At 46.3% G+C, this 25,775-nt stretch overlaps 1 protein-coding gene across 2 annotated transcripts in view; it reads right to left on the bottom strand.

Annotated features, from left to right (window-relative positions):
- Positions 1 to 25,775, bottom strand: part of LOC114136410 (sodium channel protein type 4 subunit alpha-like) — a 116,184-nt gene that overhangs the window by 22,567 nt on the left and 67,842 nt on the right. For both annotated transcript variants that reach the window (XM_028004293.1, XM_028004294.1), the window contains exons 17-23: positions 22,752 to 22,925; positions 21,497 to 21,658; positions 21,230 to 21,424; positions 14,816 to 14,956; positions 14,607 to 14,727; positions 14,275 to 14,468; positions 10,175 to 10,298 (exon numbers count right to left, since the gene is read on the bottom strand). In XM_028004293.1, coding sequence (XP_027860094.1) covers positions 10,175 to 10,298; positions 14,275 to 14,468; positions 14,607 to 14,727; positions 14,816 to 14,956; positions 21,230 to 21,424; positions 21,497 to 21,658; positions 22,752 to 22,925 — 1,111 coding nt within the window. The remainder of the gene's footprint in view (positions 1 to 10,174; positions 10,299 to 14,274; positions 14,469 to 14,606; positions 14,728 to 14,815; positions 14,957 to 21,229; positions 21,425 to 21,496; positions 21,659 to 22,751; positions 22,926 to 25,775) is intronic.

Genomic DNA, 25,775 nt, shown 5'->3' with positions numbered 1-25,775 from the left:
AAGGACAGACGCTCCCTGGACGCTCCGAGGGGAGGGAGCCATATTTTGGTGAATGACTGGCTTCCTGTGACGGACGGGCTGAAGATGATGATTGGAGCTGCTCCTCTCCGCTCTGATTGCAGCGTCTGCCTGTCTCTGTAATTACAGCTCTGATTACCCGGCTTTCTGCTTCCATGGAGACTAATAGGCTCTTCCTGATCTGTCAGCTGGTAATCCAATGAGAACAAGCGAGCTGTAATCCAACCTGGGCAGAGTTAGGAAACCCCCTGAGCTGGACTGAAACGGGCTCTAATAAACGGACTGAACGCAGATCTAAACGCCTCGTTGGATCACCTGATGGGCCAGACGCAGCTCTGCTGATCGAAGCATTGATCTGCTATTGATCTGCTATTAATCTGCTATTAACACCACCCAGAAAACGTTGCTGAATGACCATCAGCAGACCGGCTGCTGCAGACCGGCTGCTGCTTTATGTTTACTCTGATAAAATGCCGTTGCCAAGGAAACGGCTCTGAACGGCTGCTGGACCTGGAGTTACAGGAAGTCAAAGGTTTTCAGGCAAAATGTCAGACTGGGCCGCATTACATCCAACCACTATCCATCCATCCAACCATCCATCCATCCATCCATCCATCCATCCATCTGAATATAATATTTGGTCATATATTTATATTTTATTAAAGCTGCTGTGTGTTTCAGTAACACACAGTGAGTTTATCGGGTCGGTTCCACCCGACCCGGTTCCTCTCACAGCTCAGGTCTTCAGTCACTTTAGATGAAAAGAGGCCAAAATGCAACCAGCCGCCGTTTGGAGGCCACAACTAATAAAGTCCATCAGCTCAGGAAGTTCGTTAAGATCAACACTTTTTATTTCTAATTAGATAAAAATTACATAAAAACAGATAAAAAACTTTTTTTATGTGAACAAAACCACATCTATCCAGAGACGTTTTCTGAGAAACAGAAACATTTGATTTAATTCATTAAACTTGGAGTTCAGTGAGTTCATGTTCTAGTTACTGAATAAAATAGTTTTTGTTTGTTTCATTCAACAGAGAACAAAATAATTTTACAAACTCGATTCCTTTAATCAGGCAAACGATCCAAACCATGTTTAGTTTTTCATCTTCTTCATTTATTAATATTTATATGTATAAACTTAGATTAACAGGCAGAAATAGTTAATATTCTAGTTTTTTGTAATCATTTTCCTCCTTGGTGGTAAAATCTTTTCAGTAAAGCTTCGCTGATCGATGGCTGTGTTTTGTGCCGTTGGTGCTGCGGCTCAGTGCTTGAACTGTGCAGAGGTTACATAAGACAGGCTGCAGGCCGGAGCGCAGCAGCATCCAGATGCATAATGCAGCGGGGTCGTGACCTCACACTCCGAGGTGTTCTCAGATTAGAAACGGCTTCATTTGCTTCTCATTTGAAATTTAATTCTCTGACTTTCCATGTTCAGATCTGCCACTCAGAAACTTTCAGACGGTTTATCTGTGCAGTTTTCCAGAGAAACAGCAGAGACGTTTTCCAGGAGGCGCGTGGTTCCGTTGCTCGAGGGCACAGCGGCAGCCGGACTCAGCAGGCTCCACCTGAGACCTTCCAGTCCCACTGAAAACAGGAGGCTCCACTCTGCCCACCGAGGCAGAAACAGTCCCACTCCCACTCTGTGGGCATCACAACATTAACCAATGAGCTGGCATTTAGACGGCTAATGAGGCGGCTAACGTGGCGCGGCGTGTCGGCGCTGATCAGAGGGTTAAACTGCTCCGTCTGGCTGGAGGAGGCTGAGCTGCGGCTCTCAGGTGAAATAATGACTGCCTGGGTTTGAATTCAGGGCTTTGCTGCCCTGCTGTGTGCCTGATAAAAATACGTTTCTACAGGAAGAAAGTGAGGCTGAAGCAGCAACCTGCTGATGGAGGAGTGAATAGAAAACGACCTCCTCTGTGGTTTCCTTTCTCCTCCGGAGGAACGCTAAAGAAAAGTCTTCCCTTTGCACATTTTACTTCTAGCTCAGTGACGAGCGCAGTGAAAGGGAAAAAAGGGCAGCACAGACATTTGTTGGAACTGCAGCGGAGGTGGAAATTAAAATTCCCATTTTTCAGCTTTATCTGCCTCAGCAGTGGCACGTGTGGAGAAGGAAAGCTCTTTATTATTGACAGGAAGGATTTAATCCGGCGAACCGCAGCGGTTCCTCCAGAATAAAGACCCAGAACGACTCAGGCGACCGGGTCGCCATAAATATCAACTACTGTTCAGTTAGTTTAACCTGCAGCACAAATCTGGTTTAATTAGAATAATTCCTGCAGAAACAAAACCAAAAACTGTTTCATCGATTTTATAAAATATAGACTACATAATAGATTTAACAAAGCAAATTGTTTCATATTCTGTAAAACATTTGAAGCTAATTTAACTCAAAAACAAACATTAACCTTGAAAACTAAATTAAACTAAAATGTTTTTAAACTCAGAAATTAAAATTCATCAAGTTGATTTAACAGGAGAGACGTCTGTTTTTAACTTCTGATACATTATTAATAATGAATTTTGACTTGTTTTAACTTAGTTCTGTGACTTGGAGACTTTTAAAGGACCTGTTTGTGGTGATTACTGCCACCTGGTGTCCAACCAACAGAATGTCTTGGTAACAGGAGAACCTGCAGGTCTGGGGAGTAAAAATAGATTTTTTTGTTTCCATGTGGATGAAAACGTTTTGGGATGTCGGTGGGTTTGGAACCAACAACATTTCAGAAAAACCTTTGAGTTTGTTTTAACTCATCGTGTTTTCTTCTTCTGCTGTCGGTCATCAAATGTTTCCGTCTAATGAGGACATTTATCTGAAACCTGCAGGAAACATTTTCTTCTGCTGCTCTTTTTCTGACAAACTGAAAAAGTTGTGAGTGGTTCTGCTTTCTGTCGGCAGCAGTGTTTGGTTTTTACTGAGCAGGTCTGTAGATGGTAGATCTATAGCTTCCTGTGGTTCTGTCATCCAGAACCACCACGATCAGAATCCAGCATGTCAATCTGAACATGAGTGTTAGAGAGGTCGGCCCGGGTCAGCGGTTCTGTTCCTCCCTCCAGCTGATGGAGTTTCCTCCTGGAGCTGCAGGCGGAGGTTTGCTGATCGGTGACCTCCGTCTTTCTGCCCAGCGTCTCCGGCTCGTCGGCGCTCGGCTCCTCCTGGCGGGACGACCTTCTGCTTTGTGTAGCGCGATAAATAATAATGAGCGAAGGAGCGCCGGCGTGCTCTCTGTCTTCCTGACAGCTAGGGGGAGCCGCAGGGAGAAACGCTGCTGGTTCTGACCGGACCACACACAGTCACTGAGACACAGAAAGTGGACTGGAACACCCTGTTAGAAACAAAGATGGCCATGTTGGGGGAACGTCTGATAATCTGTTTTTGGATCTGTTAGCTGTGAGATGTGGACCCGGATGAGCAGGAGGTAGAACCGCCACAGCTGAGCTCCAGGCTTACATAACGTCCTGCAGGCTGAAAAACCCAAACTTCCCTTTGGAAAAGGTCAGCGCTCCTGCGCCATCTGGCAGCTAGCAGAGCTCAGCGGTTCCGATGGGCTTTCAGCTAAACGGCTAAATATAACGCAGAGCTCTCAGGGGAATACGGACCGGACCTTCCACTGATCAGCCCGGTTTCATGGAGAGAAAGTAATCTGACCCAGTAGAACCAGGAGGTCCTCAGTGGAGGAACCACGGGTCCATACTGGCTGCTAGAGCCTCATGTTGGTCAACTGTACTGACTGAGCAGATCCTGATGAAAACAGGAATCAACTGGACTCTGTGGTTCTGTCCAACAGTTCTGGACTTGAGCTGCAAGAACAGGAAGTCCAGAACATCAGCAGCTGTTTCCATCGGCTGCTTCAAGCCAAGTTGTGGCGTTTTTAATTGTTAGCATTCAGCGCATGATAGCCATGCTAGCGGTGTGGCTTTAAACTCGACTCCTGGTTGGTGATTCTCCAAAACGAGAACAAAATCTTCCAAATGTGAGTTCTGAGTGAAAGGCTGTGACTTCTTCTACTGCTGAACCTGTTGATTAGCTTCAGCAGTGCTGCCACCTAGTGGCCAGAGGTTTGTTTATGCATCCAGCAAGAATAAAAGACATGAAAGCTAATTTCCTCCTGAGTTAACAGAACTCTGGACCGATCACACCACAGTCCACTAATGACCCAGCAGCTCCAGAACCTCCATCAGACCCAGCAAGTCCAGAACCTCCATCAGACCCAGCAAGTCCAGAACCTCCATCAGACCCAGCAAGTCCAGAACCTCCATCAGACCCGGCAGGTCCAGAAACTCGTCAGTCTTCATGTCCGTTTGGACTGAAAAAAATCTCGGCGTTCTTCTGACCATAAACGTTCTGATTCTGGTCGGACAGTCGGACCTCATCAGACTCGGAATCCGTCAAGAATTGGTTCTGTTCATTGAGATTTGAAAATATTTGGTTCTGCTCAGGCTGAGGTCTGGACTTTGACTAGGCCAGAGGAACAGCTTGGTGCTGTTGCAGCTGTGTTTGGACCCAGCTTTAGCTGTAGGAGGAATTAGAGGCTGGAAGGAGCTTATAGAACAAGCCCACAGCATGACCCTCCCCCACCGTGCCTGGTCCAACATCTGTCCTCTGGTCCAACATCTGTCCTCTGGTCCAACATCTGTCCTCTGGTCCCATCAGTCCGGTGGACATCGTCCCAGGAGTCTCGTCCCCATCCTGCTGCTGACCGCAGTCGGGCAGCCATCTTGTTTCTAGAAAGATGGGGGCAGCCAGACTGGTTCAGGGTCACGACCTTTAACCTTAGACCTGCTAACTGAGGCCTGTAGATAGAGATTTCTCTGGAGAACAATGGATGACCTTTGACCCCTCCCAGGTGGTTGGTTCTTCCTCCTTCGGGTCGGGTTAGCAGCAGCGGGTCGGATCCGGAGGATCATCGTCTCACTTCCGTCTCTTCGTCCACCAGACGTTTGGAAGCAGGACGCAGTTCGGTCTGTATCACCTGGATGGACGTTTGTTTGGCGTTTTTGTCTTGATGTTCTGATGATTCCAGGGTGTTGATGATCAGACCCGACATAAGGACTGGCGGACCACAGGTCTGCGCCGGTTCTGTGGCTCAAACCCAAACTGCTCCCTGGATGTTTAACCCCCAGCTGTTCCAGCAGCTGCCAGACTCTTCCTGGCCTCCTCCTGCAGCCAGTTGCCTGCAGGAGCAGCGCTGAGTCAGCAGACTGGTGCTACTGGTCCAGTCTGAGCGGCCAGCGCTGACTCAGCCCAGCTGCTCGCTGGAGGTCCGGATCAGTTGGTGCCAGCGAGACGGAACATGAAGCTGCTGTCCTTTCAGCTCCAGCAGGTAGATCCAAACATCTCCTCCATCCCTCATCCTTCCTCTGCGTTTCTTCGCCGTTTCAGCTGAAACAAATGAGTCGGAGACGCGGCGCAGAGCCGACCCCCCCGCTCTTCCTGTCGGCGCTCCGGCGGCCGATCCGAGTCCCGCCGGTGACAAACGTCCGCCTGCTGCGAAGGACTGTGCTGAATCAGGGAGACGGCGTGGCGTTGGGACGGAGCTGATGGACGATCCATCTTCTAAATGAATCAAACTCAAACAACATCTGCTGCTTGGCAGCTCCACCCGGCGTGAGGAGGAGCGCTTTTATTCCTGCCTCCGCTCAGTTTTATGCTTCTGACCTTTTTATGCGTCCGACTGCTGGCTGCGATTCACAGCTTCAGCTCCGAGTCCTGGAGCCGAAACCGAGGCTGAAGGAAACATTAACGTTAAAACAAAGAGGAAGATGATCCAAGATCCACATCCTGCTTTTAAAGCCGAGAAGCTGCAGGAAAACGTTTCACTTTAGTTCTGAAATTAAATGAATCATTTTTAGTTACAGTTCATATCTAACTGGTTTGATCCTGTTTTCCATCTTTAATTAGATTTAAATACATAAATCAATCTGCAAAAACACAAAAGCTTGTGGTTTAGTTTCTACTACAAATATTTTAATACACTTGAAATAAAACAAAACAAACCTACAGAAAACTATTCAGCAAGTTATAGGATCTGGTTTTATATATTCATGTAAATATCAGTCATTTTTAAGTTTAGTTTTAGAACATGCTAATTTTTTTATTTGTAGTTTTAAAGTGATTTGTTGCTGCGTTTGTGCAACATAAAGTAAACCAGCATCTTTCTAAATGATGCTGTTTAGATCAGAGGGCTTCAACATGAGGGCCGCGGCCCCTGAGGGGTCGCAGTGGTACTGAAGGACGGTCATGATATTCATGATTAACTCCATATTTTTTAATTCATGTAGATATGAATCCAACAGGTAAGAAATTGATAAGATGAAGCATTAAGATAATGCATGTCAGTCAGAGAGTAAAATATATCCATCATGTTAAACGTTCAGCATTTTATAAAAGTTTGTTCATGTCTGAGGTATTACTAGAGAACTTCTGTGTTTAATATTTGTATTAAATGCTCAGCATTAAGTCATGTTTATGACGTCGGCTTGTTTCTGATCAGACTTTGGTTGTTTCTGTTTAACCAGGTTTTAATGAGTTTGTGATTAAATCAGGAAGTGACCGCTGTGTTCCTGCATCTGATTGGTCCCTCCAGCGCAGCGTGAGCGTTCAGAACCAGCTGGTCCTGCTGGATGAATCCAGGTTAGAGAGCTGCACCTCGGTGCCGGTGATGGAGGTTCTGCAGGTGTTCGGCTCAGTTTGTTCTTCACTGAGGGTTTTCCAGCTGGCTGTCCTCATTGTTTCTTCCTCTCAGGGGTTTTTATGAGTAATAAGCTTGAGAGGCTCATCTAAATTCCTGAATATGTTGAGTTTTTATCGCAGTGTGGTCACTCAGGAGCTGGGATTTATCCACAAACTTCCCCGAGTGGCTGCAGCGACTGCTGCTGCTGCTGCTGCTGCGTGGATCCGATCCACGCTGACAAATCTCCGCGCTCCGGGAGGAAAGCGGCTGAGTCAGGAAGGAAACAAGGTGTTTGCTTTTCACCTGGGCCGTCACAAGAAAACCATAAATCTAGTGTGAAAGTATCGGGCCAAGCGGGGGGGATGTGGTCAGGGAAACCGTCATGTGACTGCAGAACAAACTGAACATCCGCAAGCTGGGCAGGAAGTGATGATGTAATCTGGGTAATTAGGCAGCGGACGACCGCGGCTGGAGTCTGTCGCCATCTTTACATCACGATGTTTGTCAGCTTCCTAAAAACGGGCTGGAGCAACAGAAGCAGAACAGAAACAGAACCCAGAGGAAACCGAACCAAAGAAACAAAGAGTTGGAGCTGATTGGTAGGATTCAGCAGATCTAACATAGAACAACAAGCTGCAGGTTCTGGTTCTGGTGGGTCTGCTGCTGGTCCGTCCTCTGATTAATGACTGAACTGGTTGCTCTGGGTTTTATTTATGGGTGTCAGACTGAAAGGGGGATGGATACAAATGCATGTGAACCGCTATGTATTGGAATTTGTTACAGATTTTATGAATTATTAAAGATGATAATTTCTATGTTGGTTCAAATCTGTGATAAAATGTGAAAAAGTTCAAATGAAAAGACAAAGTTTAAATAAAACCAGGTTTTGATTAACGTGTTAAAAATTTTAATCCAATTAGTCGCATTTTTTTTTTCCATACAAAAGTCCCGAGCTGGAACTTTTGTATTCACACGTTTCTGGTACGACCGTAAATCTGACGCTCAAGCTAACTCTGCTAACAGCGATGGAGGACGAAACGGTTCTAATTCCTGCTGCTAGACGATCTGATTGGACGATGGAAAAGACTGCTGTTGGGTTCAAGTTGTGCTAAAAGGAGTTAGCCTGTCAGCGAAGCAATGCTAGCCTAAAATAGCATCTCAATGCTAACATGTAGCAGCTAATGCTAATGTTAGCATCCATATTTCTAAAGAAGCTCCATAAATGATCAGGACTTCCTGAAACTCTTTGCTCCAGTCTGATGGCTGAACAACCTGAAGATTAAAATCAGCTCATATGTATATTTATTCAGTAACTTAGCAGCCAAAAAGGTTTTTTATTGAAAATTATTCTGTCGATATATGACTTCATGTTCCACAAAATTCCCTTCATACCTTCGTCTTCACACACAAGATGCTAGAGCAATCACTGAAGGGTGTGTGTGTGTGTGTGTGTGTGTGTGTGTGTGCGGGTGTGTGTGTGTGTGTTTGCGTGGGTGTGTGTGTGTAGGTGTGGGTGTGTGTGTGTGTGTAGAGGTAGAGCAGTCACACCTGAAGATTACCCCAGGTTACTTTCTGTCCATTTTCTGCATGAATGTTGTGAATAACGGTAACATTTTCAAACTTTACCTCAGTAAAGGTTATAAACCATCTGATGGCTGCAGCTTCACCTTCATCACCAAACAGAGGAGAAGCTGCAGTTGATCTCAGCTGGTTATTATTCATGTGTTCATCCCTCAGTAGAGAAAGAAAAAGCCAAAGACAAAATAACCGTTCTTGTATCAGAGGTCAGACTTTGACTTCCTGTCGGTGGCTAACAGCAGCAGATCGTCTGCGTAGAAACAGCAGTGACCTTTGCTTAGGCTGTGGCAGAAGGTCATCCATCAGGTTTACTGGTTGTTGTTACAGCGGTTACCTCTCAGCGTGTCTCTTGCTTCCTGCGTCTGAGACAAATGTCTGCTGGAGGAAAGCGGCTGAGTCAGGAAGTGCCAAGGTGTTTGCTTCTCACCTGGGTTAGTAGGAACACAGTCATAAATCTGCTGTGAGAGTTTTGGGCCAAGTGGGTGGTGGTAGTGGGGGGTGGGATGTGCTGAAGGTTAGAGGAGCCGGAGGAACGCGCGGGGATACACCTTCACAGACGGAATAATGGAAAACTCATCGCTCTCTGAGGATTTGCAGCAACTTTTCTGTGTGGAGTTTGTTTTAGTTTCATCTGTTTGTCCTGGATTCTCAAACGCCAACGCAGCTTATTGTTGATTAATATCTGTAATTCTGGGCTCCTCGCTGCTCCTCCAGTAAAATATAAAACTGGAGTAGACAACAATAACCCAAAAGGTTTTTCTGTTTCCAACCGAATGGATCCCAAATCCTCCAGAAAATATTTGAAAGAGGCAAAAAATTCACATAAAAGAGACATTTAGAGATCACATTAATGATAAGAAAAGAATCAACCTACATTTATTATGTTGTCTTCAATCATAGAAGAATCATCAGAGACATTTTGAAATGTTAACGGTTGATGATAACAATAAATAAAAAATAAAACTTCTTGTGATTTTTGGCTTTTCTGAAAAAGATGAAGGCAGAAATAAAAACCTCAGACTGGAGGATCATCTCTGGTTTTCTGAGATGTTTGGTCCATGTTAGCTTAGCCTTAGCCTTCATTATTCCACTGGATTCAAATCTCACCTCACTGCTCAGTCTGGGTTTTCTCCCATTCACTTGGATTCCTCCAGTAGATTCCGACCAATCAGTGAACAGCAGGAGAAGTTGTGAACGATGTCGTTGATTTTCTGCTCAGTTTTAGATTCATAGTCTCTGTGGTTTTATCAAATACAGAGGAGGAAGTGAAGGAATCCGTTCAGTCCATGTTGGTCTCGTCACTCTGGACAACAACGGTCCATGCTAGTTAGCCTCGACTTCCTGTTTGTTACGGAGCAAAGCACCAACACCTGATGAATTTCTGCTTAGTGTAATCTGACTGATTCTGTCCAAACAAATCTAATTTATTTGGTTTCTTATTTTTGTGACATTTTAAAAATTCAGCTGGATGGAAACATAACTCAGCCCCGTCAGGATTTTGTGATTATTTTCTAATTAAACTCACTGACTTTGTGACCTTCTTTGTATCTGAAAGGAATTTTGAGATCTTATGTCCGACAGTAAATTTCATTCGTCGCCACATCGATGACAAACTTTAACGCGACATTTAGTGAGGATGAGGCAGCAGGAAACACTGCCTCCTGCTGGTGGGAGTCAGGATGATTTAAACTCGATGTGTTTGATCTGTTTTGCATAAAATCTGCAATAAACTCACATTTATGCAAATGATGAAAAAGCTTGTTGATTTTGTGAGAATTGAACTGCAGCAGCTTGTTAATGTGACTGACTGTCAAAATGTTTCAGGGTGAAAACTTCAGTCCAATCGGACCGCCATGACCAGGTGGGTGTGAGTTCTGCAGAACTGGGCCGGTTCCTACCGTCAGGGAAGCAGTTGTCCGGGTCCATGGCCTCTTCGGCCAGCTCTGAGTACTCGTCCTCTTCCTCGCCAGGCTTCCTCAGGTCCACTGTGCTGCCCTCTGATAGGCTGATTTCTTCTTTCTGCTAAAGAAACCAGAAACAACCATGTGATGAGCTGATCGGGTCAGGACTCGGTCCAGATCGGGTCAGGACCGGGTAGACCCGGTTTCTACCGTGTTCAGGAAGCCGGCCTGCCTCCAGCCTCCAGCCTGAATTATCTTCACTATTTTGTTCTAAACTTTTTATCCTGTTTTTGTGCCCAGAGTCTCTTTGTTTCTCTGCAGAATGAGTCAGAACCGTTCAGAACCGGCAGGATTCCTGGCAGCAACAGAACCAAACCTTCAGCTTCCAAAACGCAGGAAAACCACCGTCTGTTCACTTAAAACCAGGACGACAGGAAACCCCCCAACCCCCCTCTACATCAATCCCAGCTGACTTTAAAGGTCCCAGTTTGCTGAGCATCATGGGAGTTTAACTCCACAAAGAGACGATGGAGGGATGAGTTTCTGCTGAGGACGGAGGGAGAGAAATCTGGACGGTCTGTCTTTTGTCTGGACAAAGAAACGGTAGAAACGGGTGTGTGTGTGTGTGTGTGTGTGTGTGTGTGGGTGTGTGTGTGTGTGTGTGTGTGTGTGTGTGTGTGAACAGGTGAGCTAACTACCTGAGTCAACAGCCACTCATGAATACATTCAGAGCCTGAGAACAGAGAGCAGCGACTGTGACAAATGCCAGCAGCCTTGGACACAAACGCAGGCAGAGGTGAAGCCAAACACACACACACACACACACACACACACACACACACACCCTCTCTCTCTCTCTAATCTCTGACACACACGCTCCCAGAGACGAGCAGACCCAGGGTGGATAATGCAGCCTGCTGACAGCTGACGTCTGTAATGAGGAGTTTAAATGTATTTCAGTTTATGGATCCGAGTTGCAAGAAAATGGAGAACCGGCCTGGTTCAGGGACAGAACCGAAGGAACCGAAGGAACCAGAGGAACCGGAGTTCTGCGGGTCGACCCAAACAGAGAGCAACCAGCTCATATGAAATACATAAGAACCTGGAACCTTATTTATTGTGTTTTCCTGCTGATGGTCCGGTAAACATTAGTTAGCTTAGCGTTCACACCTCACCAACCGGACCGGACTTTCTAAATGGACTGGAGTTGGGTTGAAGTGGGTCGAAGCGGACCTGGTGGGACTGCAGCCTTAAAGTTCTCCTGGTTGTTAAGCCGTCAAACCGGGCCGAGACTCAGAACAATTCTGCCTCATGGAGCCGCAGGGAGAACAAAACCAGACATGAGGTTATAATTTATCCTAATCTCTGCTACCATGTCCACAGCATCACCGGCCTCCGCCGTGCTTCACGGAGGAGCTTTTCTACATATTCATCCTGTTTCCACCAGAACCATCTGACCTGATCCGGTCCTGGATCCGGTTCTGACTATAAACCCAATGAATTTACTGCAGCAGCTGTTTTCCCGTTTTGTAGAGGGCAGTAGAAGGCTGTTCCTGTGTGTCGGGTCAAACAGGAAGTGATTGATTATTGATTAACAGTTATAAACGCTGCGTCGTCTCCCAGCGTGGTGGGCGGAGCCTCCTGCTCTGCTCTGACCATCAAACATGTTAGAATAACTCCGATCCTTTTGTCCTTGGGTAAAAACGCAGCCAGGCGTCTTCACCGCTCTTGTTTCATTATCCGTCGCCATGGTAACAGATGCTTATTTCCCCACACAGTCATTCATCTTTACTTAAAGGCACAGAGCAGCGCTAACAAGGACAGACCAACATCAGTCAGCGGGACGTTTTCTGCTTAGAGAGACAGAAAACGGGACATCGTTCATCTAAACCACAGAAGAAGAAGAAAAAACAGAGAAGAAGAAAAAACGAGCAGGAGCTCAGAGACGGATGGAGGCAAAACGGTCCGGAACCGAACAACACCGAGAGGAAACAGCAGTTAGACCCAGAATCTGAACCAAACAGAACCTGCCAGACAGAACCGGGTCCGTTTGAAGAACTGGTCCAGTTTATTTATGTCTCAATTATTTAAAACTATGAAGAAAAAATAAAATGTATTTAGTTTTTTGTTGCAGATCCAGTTCAGATTCCAGATGAAGGAGAATTTAAAAAATATTAATAAATATAAAATATTTAAATATATTTATGAGAAAACTGGATAAAAATGTTTTTATTCTTTTGAGGAAAAGAAAAATTCCCTGAAATGAAAATCTGTTTTACCGTTTTGGTTCTGTTTGTATCATATTTACTGAGTTCTGGTTCTGGTTCTGTAACAGTTTGGGTTTCTCTGTTCTGGTGGTTTTGATGTTTCTCTCAGAGACGAATCAAAGCCTCCACCTGCCACTGCTGACACCTGCTGGTCTCTGCAGAGGTCAAGGGTCATCACAGCCTCACTGAGTCACTTCCAGGTGCAGAAACACGGCGGGTCGGGTCCAAACCGGGACAGAACCTGCTGGGTTCTCATGTTCCGGCTCTTATTTCACAGAAAAAGTTCTGGAGAGTGGTTCTGTTTGGTTCTACTGGGTTTGGTTCTGCTGGGTTTGGTTCTGGTTGGTTTGGTTCTGATGGGTTTGGTTCTGCTGGGTTTGGTTCTGCTGGGTTTGGTTCTGGTTGGTTTGGTTCTGATGGGTTTGGTTCTGCTGGGTTTGGACCTGTAGAACCTGATCTGCGTTTCTGCTTCAGTCCAATCTAAAATAAAAATCATCAAACTATTGAAACAACGGAATCGGACCGTAACTCTGACCAGAACCCATCAGAACCGACATCCAGATGGCCGACGCTCTGCTCGCTCAGCGGACCCGCTACCGCAGTCGGAACCACAGCTGAACCGGGCCGCTGACTCATCCCCTCCAGCAGCAGCGCCGCTCACCTGCCTATCTGGGTCAGAACCGGGCCAGCGCTCACCGTCTCAGAGCATTTTTCACCCTCAGGGTGCTGATCCAGCGACGCGGCGTGAAGAATCTGCGTGTCAGAACTTTCCGGGCCTGGACCCGAACGGAGCAGCTGGAGAACCTGCCTTCACTTATCCTCTGCAGGAACAATAATAGGTTCTGATGACGCTGGAACACCGGGCCGCTGCAGCTGCAGAACCTCTGAGGAGCTGCCACAGCGAGATCCGACCAGGAGTTAGACCGGACCGGATCAGAACCGGACCGGACCAGAACTGGACCAGAACCGGCCCTGGATTTACATCCAAACAGCTGAAATCCTGCAGAAACCACCTGAACCAGAACATCCTGCCGGACCCGACGGACCCAGACTGAGTCAGCACAGGTCACGTGCACGCTCATAGTGACACGTGCACGACACAAATCAGTCACTTCCTGTTAGGAACACACACACTTCCTGCTGCGTCGCTGCTACACACACCCAGTAGGAACACACACCGCGTTTCCTGGAACACACACCATGTTTCCAGGAACACCCACCATGTTTCCAGGAAGACACACCATGTTTCCAGGAAGACACACCATGTTTCCAGGAACACACACCATGTTTCCAGGAACACACACCATGTTTCCAGGAACACACACCATGTTTCCAGGAACACACACCATGTTTCCAGGAAGACACACCATGTTTCCAGGAACACACAGCATGTTTCCAGGAACACACACCATGTTTCCAGGAAGACACACCATGTTTCCAGGAACACACAGCATGTTTCCAGGAACACACACCATGTTTCCAGGAACACACACCATGTTTCCTCCTTCCAGCAGATCCTCAGATTTGACTGAACTTTTGATAAAAATCTGATTTCGGTTCCTGATCTCTGATCTGGTGAAGCTGAACTCAGCAGCAATGAAGAGAAATTAGGAAATGATCCGACTGATCACTTCAGATGGAGAAATGTTCCCCGATTTAAAGCCTCTGGCTGAAGTTGTGGCTGTAACCAGAGTTTGGTGAAACAGATTCATCCTCCAGACCGACGTCAGAAAACTGTCTGATTATCAGCAGTTCATGCAAACCAGGAAGTTCAGAGATTTTACAGTTTTATTGTTTATCTGCAGTTATTAGGTCGGGTCGGGTCCTCACCTCCTCCTCTCTCTCCTCGTCTCCCTCGGACCCCTCGCTCTGCTCCTCCTGACCTTCCTCCTCTTCCTCCTCCTCCTCTTCCTCCGGAAACTCCACGTCGGATTCTCCGGGGGCGATGGGAACGCTGATGGTCAGGTTGGGGTTGGTCATGTAGCTGTCGTCCTCCGGAACCACGTACTTCTCCACATGGCGGCCTGGAACAGACAGGTTCTGGTTCTGGTTCTGTCCAGATAAACCCAAACTCTCTGTGTGTGTGTGTGTGTGTGTGTGTGCGTGTGTGTGTGTGCGTGTGTGTGTGTGTGTGCGTGTGTGTGTGGGTGTGGGTGTGTTACCGATGACGGCGCCGTTGGCCTCAGTGTGAACGGTGCTCAGCCGTTTCAGCTTCATCATGGCTTTGGCCTCTTTTCGTTTCTGCCGCCGCCGCTTCAGGTTCCCGTTGAAGAAGTCCACCACCTAGAACCCCAGACCCACCGGGTCAGAACCAGGTCAAGACCAACAGGTCAGAACCAGCGGGTCAGAACCAGGTCGGGACCAGCAGTACCTGTCGGCGGCACCAGGCCAGGCCCAGAGTGATCCGGTGGATGGCGATCTGGAGGTTGTTCATCTCCCCGTCTTCATCTGGGGCGGAGAGGTTGTCGGAGCTGAAGCTGCTGAGGAGCAGAGCCAGGAAGAGGTTCAGCAGCTGCAGACAGAGCAGAGGGGGCGGAGTCAGAGCCGGTTCTGACCCGAAACACGTCCCATCACCGGTTACATCTCAGTGGTTTAATCAACCAGTTTAAAGTAGAACCAGAAGAAGCGAAGGAACAGGAAGTGATGTAGAAAACCAAACAGAAATAAAACAAAATGTCTGATTCATTCATAATCCTGACATGGAGCTGATGAAGCATCAACCCTGCGGCTGGATGGTGGTTCCCTAGCAACCAGCAGCTGCTGGAAACCGGGCCACTGGGTCAATAACCGACACCAGGAACCGACTGAACTCGCTCCACGTTTCCTTCACTTCCTGCAGCTCCACAAGTGATAAACCAGATAATAGTTTTAACTATACGTATAATAACAAATTCAGGTTTTAGCAGTTTAATAATTACACTGGATGTAACAGCAGCAGGTTTTAAATCTATTTGTATTCTCATTAATATTTCAAATAAAAATCAACATCCAGCAAAATAAAATACTTTAAAGTTTTTCTTCATTTTAAAACCAAAAACTGAGAATAAAAGTGTTTTGTTTTAGAGTAACATCATTTCCTGCTGTGTGTCATTTGCAGCTCTAAATATGTTCAGAGATCTGATCTGAAGTTTCTGATGGTAGAATAATTATCCTCAAACAGGAGATGCATTATTTCTGTGTGTGTGTGTGTGTGTGTGTGTGTGTGTGTGTGTGTATTGATCCCAGCTGGTGCCATGTTTGTTGTCGTTGTGTGTGATACTGATCTCTGTTGCTGTCAAAGGTCCCCTGACCCAAATCGCTGGCGTCTGATTGGCTGTGTAATCCACCACCAATAGATCAATGATTCTGATTGGCTAACATGGCAACCTGCGGTACTGACCAATGACCTTCCTGCTGTCCAGTGGTCAGAACCCGGACTCTGACGGGAGCGACTGCAGAACCAGCAGACCGTTTCCTCCTTAGCAACTCATTACAAGGAAAACAGCTTTAATTCCAGGTTTGGCCACTTGGGGGCAGCAGAAAGACTAAGATGTTAGCAAACCGCGGGTTGTAGCTTCAGTCATGAGAATTAACCATGAGAACAAAGTTCCTCTGTTCTGCTGTCAGACCTGAGGAACTGAGGACAGGTGTTGAGAAAAAGCTCTAGTCGCCATGGTAACAGATCCAGGTAAGATGTAAAGTCAGGCTAAAACTCAAACTGAACCAGAAGTTACTTCACTAAAGATCCAGTCCCGACTCAGAACCGCGATCCAACTGAACCGAATCAGAACCGAGAACCTAAAGAGTGATTATATGACTGACATGTTAGTATGGTCCGGTCGACCCGGTTCTACTGGAACATCTGCTCCACCTCCAGCTGCTGTGGTTCTGACCCAGACCAACCTGTTCCCCTCCTGGCCTGTGGGGGCGCTGCACCAAGAACCACTGAAGGAAACGACACAAAAACCTCTGAAGACACTGAGAGCAACTTCCTTCTTCACCAGATGGAAACAAGATGGAGGCGTCAGATTTTAGTGTTGGAGGATTTTTCTTTAGTCTTTGGCTGAAGATCAGGAACCATTTCTGCTGCTAGCGCTAGGCTAACACATTAGCTTTGGGTGGATTTACCCAGAATGCCCTGCGCTGTAGTTCACTTCCTGCTTTTGGAGCGGGCTCCGGTCCGCTTGGCATTCACATTCAAACCGAACCAGAGTTCACTTCATCTAAACAAAGTCCGAGGTTCCATCAGCCTTCACAAATGAACCGGACCTTCTAGACAAACGGACTGGAATCAGATTAAACGACTCAGCAGGGCTGGTAAAAACAAACCCTTAGAGGAGAACCGTCCTTTTCCTCCTCTTCCTTTTCACAATATTGAAGTTCTTTGGATATTTAATTACAGAGTTTGCAGAACGAGTCAGTTTCATACAGGCTTCAGTTATTTTACCTGACATCATTTCTGGAGTTTCTGGTTTTAGAAAACAAGTTTCTGTGACTCTAATAAATCCAATCCAGCAACAAAAACCACCCAGGGTTTTATCTGGGTTAGAATCTGTCAGGTTCCAGGAGAGTCAGACTGAAGGTAAGGTGTGAGAGGAAGTTTTAAACATTTTTATGACTAATTGTCTCATTAAATCATGATAATAATAATAAATAGTTTTCAGTCGATGAGAGAAAAGGAGAAGAAAGTTCAGGATCAGCAGCGGATCGGTTTCTGTTTGGTGGCAGAAAGAACCGTCTGTACGGGGGAACGGTCCGGTTCTGGAGCCACCTTAGCTCCTCGTTTAGCTCGACCACACACACACACACACACACACACACACACACACACACACACACACACACACACTCATCATTTACCTCTGTTCACATCGGTCAATGAGCTGAAATAAACTGAATTGGTTTTAATGGTGGTTTCCGTCCGTCTGTCTGGTTTCCATCATAAACAACGTTTACTGGACCAGCAGAGAGACGCTTCATGGTTTTACTGGAAACTTCAATTCTCCTTCAGTAAACCTGCTGCTGTCCTGGAAACGGCGCCGCGGCGGATCCAGGGGGAGCCAGGCCGGGTCGGGTCGATCCAATGCATCTCAACAAACCGCCGAGAGCAAAGCCTCCTGGGAAATCCCCAGGAGGGGCGGAGGGAGTCCCAGTAAAGCAGAGGAGGCAGACAGAGACAAACTGGGAGAGCTGGGAGGAACATGGATCACATGTAAAGAGGTTCTAATGGTTCGGTTCTGTTCAGATGGATCCAGAGTTCACTGAGCAAAACCTCATGATTCTTCTCTGTTCTCAAAAATCAGAATTTAATTTGATAAAAGTCATTCACCTCTGCTTCAGCTGAATCGATTAAAAAGAACTGAATCTGTTCAAAAGAACTGAATCTGTTAAAGCAGTGAACTGAATCTGTTCAAAAGAACTGAATCAATTAAAAAGAACTGAATCTGTTAAAGCAGTGAACTAAATGAAATTAAAGTGAATCAAACTGAACGGAGCTGAACCAATTCCAACCCAAAACTGAACTGTATTCAGTTGAACTGAACAGAACTGAACTGAAGTTCTTCATAGATCTGAAACAGTTCTTTGACTCCTTCCTGTTTCTATCAGCTCATCTCCAGGTCAGAACCGACCCAGAACCGGTCTTCCTCTACAGAAACTCAGCGGACCCAAACTGGATCTCAGTCTGAGGCAAACCGGGTCGGTTCCACTGAGGTTAAATGTTCAGAACAAACCCATCCGGACTCAGAACCAGAATCCTGTGGAGCTGCCGGGTTCAGAGAACCAGTGAGTCCAGCTGGAGCTGCGCACGTCTGACGAGAGGAAGAGGAGGAAGAGGAAGAGTTTGTGGTACCAGGTGTGCTGCAGGTGAAGCGCCGACTCAGCAGAATCTGTTCAGCGGCTCGTTTGTCATGAGCAGCAGCAGCTGAACATCTGCTGCGCCTCAGAACCTCCGTCGGGCCCGATGGGACCCACCTACAGCGGCGACGACCTGCTGCTGCTGAGTCGCCATGGCAACGCTGGACGCAGCGGCCCATCCCAGTGAAACCAGTCCAGACCGACGTTCTGGTTCTGAGAACCTCCTGGTGAGAGTTCAGCCTGGGTGGAAAGTAAGTACACCCTGTTCTTCTTCTGCTGCTCTGGTCCTCCTATCCTCCATTCTTCTTCTGTGGTTTCTGCTTTCCTCTTTTTATTTTTATCTTTTTTCTTCATTTATTTCTCTCTTTGCCGTTTCTCTTCCATTTTTACTATTTTCTCTAAAGTTTTTCTGTTTCATCTGAATTTTCAGATTTTTCTTTGTTCTTTGTTTTTTATTTTCCCTTTTTGAAAGTTTCTATAATTCTCATCGTTGTTGCATAACGTCGTTCTGCAACGCGACGTGTTTCCATGGATCCTGATCTTGTTTCTTATTTTCTCTTTTTTATTTGCTTTAAATTATTTTTCCTCTTTTGTTGTTCATGTTCTTTTCTTCAGACAAACTTTAACTTTAATTAGATTTTTTCATCTCAGGGTGAAGCACTGCATGTCCCACAAAGGAAAACACACGCGCACACACACACGCGCGCACACACACACACACACACATCTCCGGATCACAATCGGAGCGTTTCTAACAGGATAAATCAGATGAACGGAACGCTGCAGTCATCCTGACTTTCAGGTGTTCAGGTGCATTTCTTCAGTCGGGTCAGAGTAAACCTGTGGAGGAGGAGGGGTGTGTGTGTGTGTGTGTGTGTGTGTGTGTGTGTGTGTGTGTGTGTGTGTGTGTGTGTATCAGCCTCATTATTAAATCTCCATCAGAGCATTAAGCCAGCAGCTGAGAGGAGTCGAGTTATTGCTGCGAACTCTGAGAGTCGTTACGATCCGCTGACGGACGGAGAGACGGAGAAACTTCAGGCTGATCAGAACCAGGAAGAGGAGGAAGAGGAGGAGGAAGAGGAAGAGGAGGAAGAGGAAAGGAAGAGGAAGAGGAGGAAGAGGAAATAAGAAGCTGCTCCTCTCCTGAAGTCGAGCCGTTTTCAGGATCATAAAGTTACTTTTGGATCTAGTTATTATCTCCATCAGATGCTGAAATGCTTCCGGTGTTTCCTGGTTTGGGAATTTCGTGCTTCCTGAACATCCGCTCCTCTGGCTGTGGCTCTGTGTTTTTGGGTCAGAACATCGGAGCGGGCCGGAGGAACTCCTGCAGAACCGATCCAGAACAGAAACAGGAAGAGGAGCAGAACTCTGCAGCTCCAGCAGAAACCAGCTGCTGCTCTGATTCGTCCCATAAAAACAGATTCATCACAGCAGATCTGCAGAAATCAGAATCTCAGCCGTTTGATTTGATTCAGAATCTGTTCAAACGGTTCTAGAGATTCAGATTAAATGATTTCACTGACGAGGAAAAGACACAATTAGAATATTTGTCTAAAACACTGAAATATTATCAGTTTTCCATCAGTTTATTTAAAATTCTACAACCTAAATGACCAGAATTACGGTAAGTTTAGTTAGTTTAGACGTCTGGTTTTTACTCAAATAAAAAAATATTTACATCAATATTTGGTGGTTATAGTATATGTTATATATATATTATATGTGAACTGCATTAAAACAGATCAATAATCATGATTTATCGATTTCTCTTTCTACCAAAAACTGGAGGATAAAAGTTTCAGTTGGGTTTTTAGATCTTAACTCTACAATTTTGTTCATTTTATTTGTTGTTTTGTTTATTTATTTTGGATATTTAAAATGTTTTCCAGTTCCAGTGTTAAATGCTCATTGAAATTTAAAGTTTATTGATCTTTGAGAATATATTCTTGCATTATTATTAGTATTAGTATTATTAATATGCCATTAGCATCATATTACTTGAAAATGGTGTGAAAATAAAAATATTCTCGTTTATCACAAGAACTTCTGGGATAATTTATTGTCCAGTAATTTTTATCCTGACAGGATCAGAGACGTTGGAATTAAACACATTTAAAATTTATTTTTGAGTTTTTGAAGAGAAACTTTTTTTTCTCCATCTCTACTGATCTGTAGGTCGACTGAAGAGACCAGAATCAGAACCAGAACCAGAACCAGAACCTCAGCAGCCAGAAACGCCGCAGCTGGAAACACAGACGTTCAATCAGAGGTGCACCGATTTATCGTCCAACCGATTTATCGTCCAGCCGATTTATCGTCCAACCGATTTATCGTCCAACCGATTTATCGTCCAACCGATTTATCGTCCAGCCGATTTATCGTCTAACCGATTTATCGTCCAGCCGATTTATCGTCCAACCGATTTATCGTCCAGCCGATTTATCGTCCAGCCGATTTATCGTCCAACCGATTTATCGTCCAACCGATTTATCGTCCAGCCGATTTATCGTCCAGCCGATTTCCTTAATTTTGTGATCATTGATCAGCAGATACTTAAATGTGAAGCTGATCTGATCTTTATCTGTAAAGGTCTAAAAATCAGCTGCTGTCTCCTTACGCTGCAGTGAATTTGACTGTTAACCCCTCCCACAATCTTAGCCCCGCCCACCAGTTTAGCCCCGCCCACCAGGTTGTGTCTGAATGTTTACAGTAACAATAGTCGCCCATCTGTTACCAACTCAGTGACTTTATTATATTTAGAAATGTTTCAGAATCAGCAGATCAATCTTTTTTAAAGATCAGGAATCAGCCGTAAAACTGCAATCGGTGCATCTCTACTTTCCACCCAGCCCAGCCCAAACCGGGTCCATCTGGTCCGGTTCAGAACCAGCAGCCTCTCTGACAGACCCTGCGGCAGCAGCGCCCCCTGGCGGCCCTCGGAGGAACTCACCACCAGGTTTCCGATAACCATGACCAGCATGAAGACGAGGATGCAGAGCGGCTGCCCCGCCACCTCCATGCAGTCCCACATGGTCTCGATCCACTCGCCGCACAGAACCCGGAACACGATGAGGAAGGAGTGGAAGAAGTCCTTCATGTGCCAGCGGGGGAGGACGCAGTCCTTGGAGATCTTACACACACACTCCTGCAGGAACACAGCAGAGGTCAGACACGGCGCCGGCCCCGGCCCGGCCACCGGGGGGCGACGGCGGCCCACCTGGTAGTTCTTCCCGAACAGCTGCATCCCCACCACGGCGAAGATGAAGACGATAATGGCGAGGACCAGCGTCAGGTTGCCCAGGGCGCCCATGGAGTTCCCGATGATCTTGATGAGCGTGTTGAGGGTCGGCCAGGAGCGGGCCAGCTTAAAAACACGCAGCTGGGGCAGAACAGGGGACAGGGGTCAGAGGTCAACAGTCGGCAACAACAGGAAAAATAATCTTTAATTTAGGATTCAATCAACTCTGACTGACTGGACCAGATGCAGATCTGAGTTTCAGATACAAAATAATCAGCAGCTCCAAAAAAAGCAGGAAGTGGACTACAGCGCAGGGCATTCTGGGTAAATACAACCAAAGCTAACGTGTTAGCCTAGCGCTAGCAGCAGAAATGGCTCCTGGTCTTCAGCCAAAGACTAAAGAGAAATCCTCCAACACTAAAATCTGACGCCTCCATCTTGTTTCCATCTGGTGAAGAAGGAAGTTGCTCTCAGTGTCTTCAGAGGTTTTTGTGTCGTTTCCTTCAGTGGTTCTTGGTGCAGCGCCCCCACAGGCCAGGAGGGGAACAGATTGGTTTGACTCAGAACCACAGCAGCTGGAGGTGGAGCAGGTGATGAAGTTCTGGTTCCAGTAGAACCGGGTCAACCGGACCATCAGGAGGGAAAAACAGCCTTAGAGACTTTTAAAGCAAATATGAGTAAAATGTTGGAAAAGAAGCAGATCTCCGGTTATCCTGGATCCATCAGCAGAACGGAGGATTTTTCTTCTTCTGCAGCATCTATCAGGTCACATAAATCAGAGAAGAAGAAGAAACAATCTGCAGATGCAACCAGTGAGGATGAGGAGGATGAAGGGGTGTCATCATGGTGGGGGGTCCTGCAGGAAGACGGAGATCCTCAGAGTGACACTTCCTGAGATCAGTGAGGACAGATGAAGATCCGAGTTGCTGCTGACGCCTCCGCTCCGCTCCGCCTGATCGGGTCAGAAACTGGGCCACAGCTGGACTATTGGGCTAAATGACATCACTCTGCACCGACCAATCAGCACGCACCATCAACCCAAACATCTCAGAGGGTATCACTTCTCATCTGGTTCGGTTTTCCACCAACAGAAATCAAAGTGGTTGAGGCAGGATCAGTGGCTACACGCTACGCATGTGGGTGCTACGCTAGAGCGGGCGCCAAAATGAAACATCACTACTGGTTGGTATTGTCTGTGTTTAGCAGCAGGTCTGGTCCGGCTGTGGGGACGTACCAGCCGGAAGGAGCGCAGGACGCTGAGCCCCTCCACATCAGACAATCCGAGCTCCATGAGGCTGAGGCACACGATGATGCTGTCGAAGATGTTCCAGCCCGTCTGGAAGTAGTAGTACGGGTCCAAGGCGATGATCTTCAGAACCATCTCCGCTGTGAAGATCCCCGAGAAAACCTGAGGGAGCACAAACACAGGGGTCACACTGGGGTCACACACACTGAGTCCAACCAACCGGGTCTAGTTCTCCAGAACTCCTGAAGCAAAGCAACAGCGACTTAAAAAATTATATAAAATTAAAGTTTAAGTGTGTGAAGGGGTGTAGGCGTGTGTGTGTGTGTGTGTGTGTGTGTGTGTGTGTGTGTGTGTGTGGTTGTGTGTCCTGTCTGTCTCTGTGTTGCCCTGTGACAGACCTTTTGACCTCCAGGTGACCTCCAGGTGACCCTGCCTCTCAACCGAAACACTCGCTAGAGAAAGGCAGCAGCTCCTCCTGACCCCAACAAGGTCAAGGGTTTAAGAAAATGGATGTTCAGCTGCTTATTGGATAAAAAATCCTTTAAATCATAATGTTTTTGTTTCTTATTTTTTATTTTGTATCATTTCCAGTGTGTTCATGCCGACATCAGAACATTTGGTTCCGTTCTGCAGTTACTTCAACACAACATCACAACTTGATTTTAGATTTTTCATTTTCTGGTAACAAAAACTCCCACAAAGTTATTTTAGTTTGTTTTTTATGCAGTAAAGATAATTGTTCATTCACTGCTGGTTTGGGGGAAACAAATGTATTTTTTGTGTTTTGTCTGAATAGAAAGAGGCTGTAACCATTAAAATTGGTTCAAAATGAATAATATTTATAAATTTGTATGAACACAATAACTACATGAACGGAGTAAACATACTAACTATCAGGTTATTACCAGACAGCAGCCATGTGACCCTGGAAGCAGGAGTAAATAAAAATGTTTCAGTCGTTTCGTTGTATTTTATGTTTTCAAGGCTCTGCAGCAGAGAGAATATTTGGGTCAGTTTTATAATCTTCCAGGAATCAGAGGAATAAAACTCAGATGTATAAATGAATGTTTATGTAAATAGAGAGAAGCGACCCAGAGACTCGCTGCGGCTCCATAATGATGACATCAGGCTGAGAGGAAACCAGAAGCTCTCAGGTAAACACAGAGACTCAGAGCAGCTAAACGAAGGGCATGGAGAGCCAGAGGGCCGCGCTTCAGGTTCAGCCCACGTCCACACGCAGCCGTGTCGCCTCCGATCACCGTCGCTCCGCTTTCTGGAAGCCGGCAGGAGTTGAGCTGCAGCGGCGGCGGCGGCGCGCTGACCGCCGCTGAAATGTTACTGCATGCTTCAGTTAGCATGGAGCCCCGCGCCACTCAGCTGGGAGTCACGCTGCTGTAGCATGCACACTGCATCCGCTTCATGGACACGGAAACCAAGGCGACATCATGAATCCATCTCTGCGGTTTCCATGGTAACCAGCAGGCAAACATCAGCAGTGTGCTCTGATAAACAGGCAGCAGAGTCCCAACACAAGGCCAGGGTGGAAAGGCATCAGAAATGACTTCAGATTACCGTCCATCAATCTGAGAAGGGTTCAAAGGTCATCGTCTCAAACTGACCTGGACATGTGCCGAGGCGACCCTGTGACCTCGATGGACAGAAGCAACAATGGAGAAAAAAACTGGACCAAGAAACTTTATAAAGACCAGAGAGGCTGAGAAAAACCAGCAGAACCAGTTTAACCCACTGCTCCCACTCCAGATACTGGCTACATGCTACAGCTCTGTTAGCATGACGGCGTGTGTTTGAACCTCCGTGTGTGTTTCTGGTACTGAGTTTGTGTGTATTAGCATGTGTGTTAGCATATCTAAGTTTGCATGTTTCCTTTGACTGATTTATGTGTGTTAGCATTATAATGTATGTTAACATGTTTGTGTGTGTTACCATGGCTACCTGTGTTAGCATGACTGTGTGTGTTAGCATGACGGTGTGTGTTAGCATGACGTGTGCGTTAGCATGACGTGTGTGTTAGCATGACGGGGTGTGTTAGCATGACGGTGTGCGTTAGCATGACTGTGTGTGTTAGCATGACTGTGTGTGTTAGCATGACGTGTGTGTTAGCATGACTGTGTGTGTTAGCATGACGGTGTGTGTTAGCATGACGTGTGCGTTAGCATGACGGGGTGTGTTAGCATGACTGCGTATGTTAGCATGAAGGTGCGTGTTAGCATGACGGTGTGTGTTAGCATGACATGTGTGTTAGCATATTTGTAGGTGCTGGAATGTCTTTATGCGTTAGCGTTGTCTGTGTGTTAGCATTGTCTATGTTTGTTAGCATGCGTGTTTGTGTGTGTTAGCATATTATTATTATTATTATGTTATCATATTTGGATGTTTGCGTTCTCATGTCAGTGTGTGTTAGCTGGTGTGTGTTTCAGGATCAGTGTGTTCAGAGCAGCAGAGTGTGTGAAGCCTCCAGGATGATCCCGTTTCGCCTCGGGGCTCATTAGCTCTGCAGAGCGTTGAGTAGCTTCTCCTCATGATTACTGACATCAGGTTTAGCTCTCTGCTGCTCTCTGAGTTCAGCCACATCATGATGATGATGATGATGATGATGATGATGAGGCAGGTCAGAGTCAGAACGTTCTTTAATGGTTCTAATAAACCTGGATCTCAGTAACTGGATCTATCTGATCCGGTTCTGTTCACAGTTCCAGTTTAACTCATTTACACTCATAATGTCAGTTTATTATTTTTACTTCTGTTTCTCATTGTGTTGTTGTTTTTGCATATTGTGTGGCGTTTCTCCGCTCCTGTTTCTCTGACGTCAGAGCGACTGATGCTAACGAAGTTAAACTCGGCTCAGCTGTCAAACATCAGCAGCAGCTGCTGCTTCCCTGCAACCAAAAGCATCAGTGAGCAGAAAAACTGGCTGCTTTATGCAACTCAGTAAATATGAAACTATGACCTTTAAAAGGCGTCAGCTGAATTAAATCAAACACCTTCCTGTTC

This window comes from Xiphophorus couchianus, chromosome 21, assembly GCF_001444195.1.
Source record: "Xiphophorus couchianus chromosome 21, X_couchianus-1.0, whole genome shotgun sequence".
Taxonomy (NCBI): Eukaryota; Metazoa; Chordata; class Actinopteri; order Cyprinodontiformes; family Poeciliidae; genus Xiphophorus; species Xiphophorus couchianus.
This window is presented reverse-complemented; position numbering and strand designations above follow the sequence as displayed.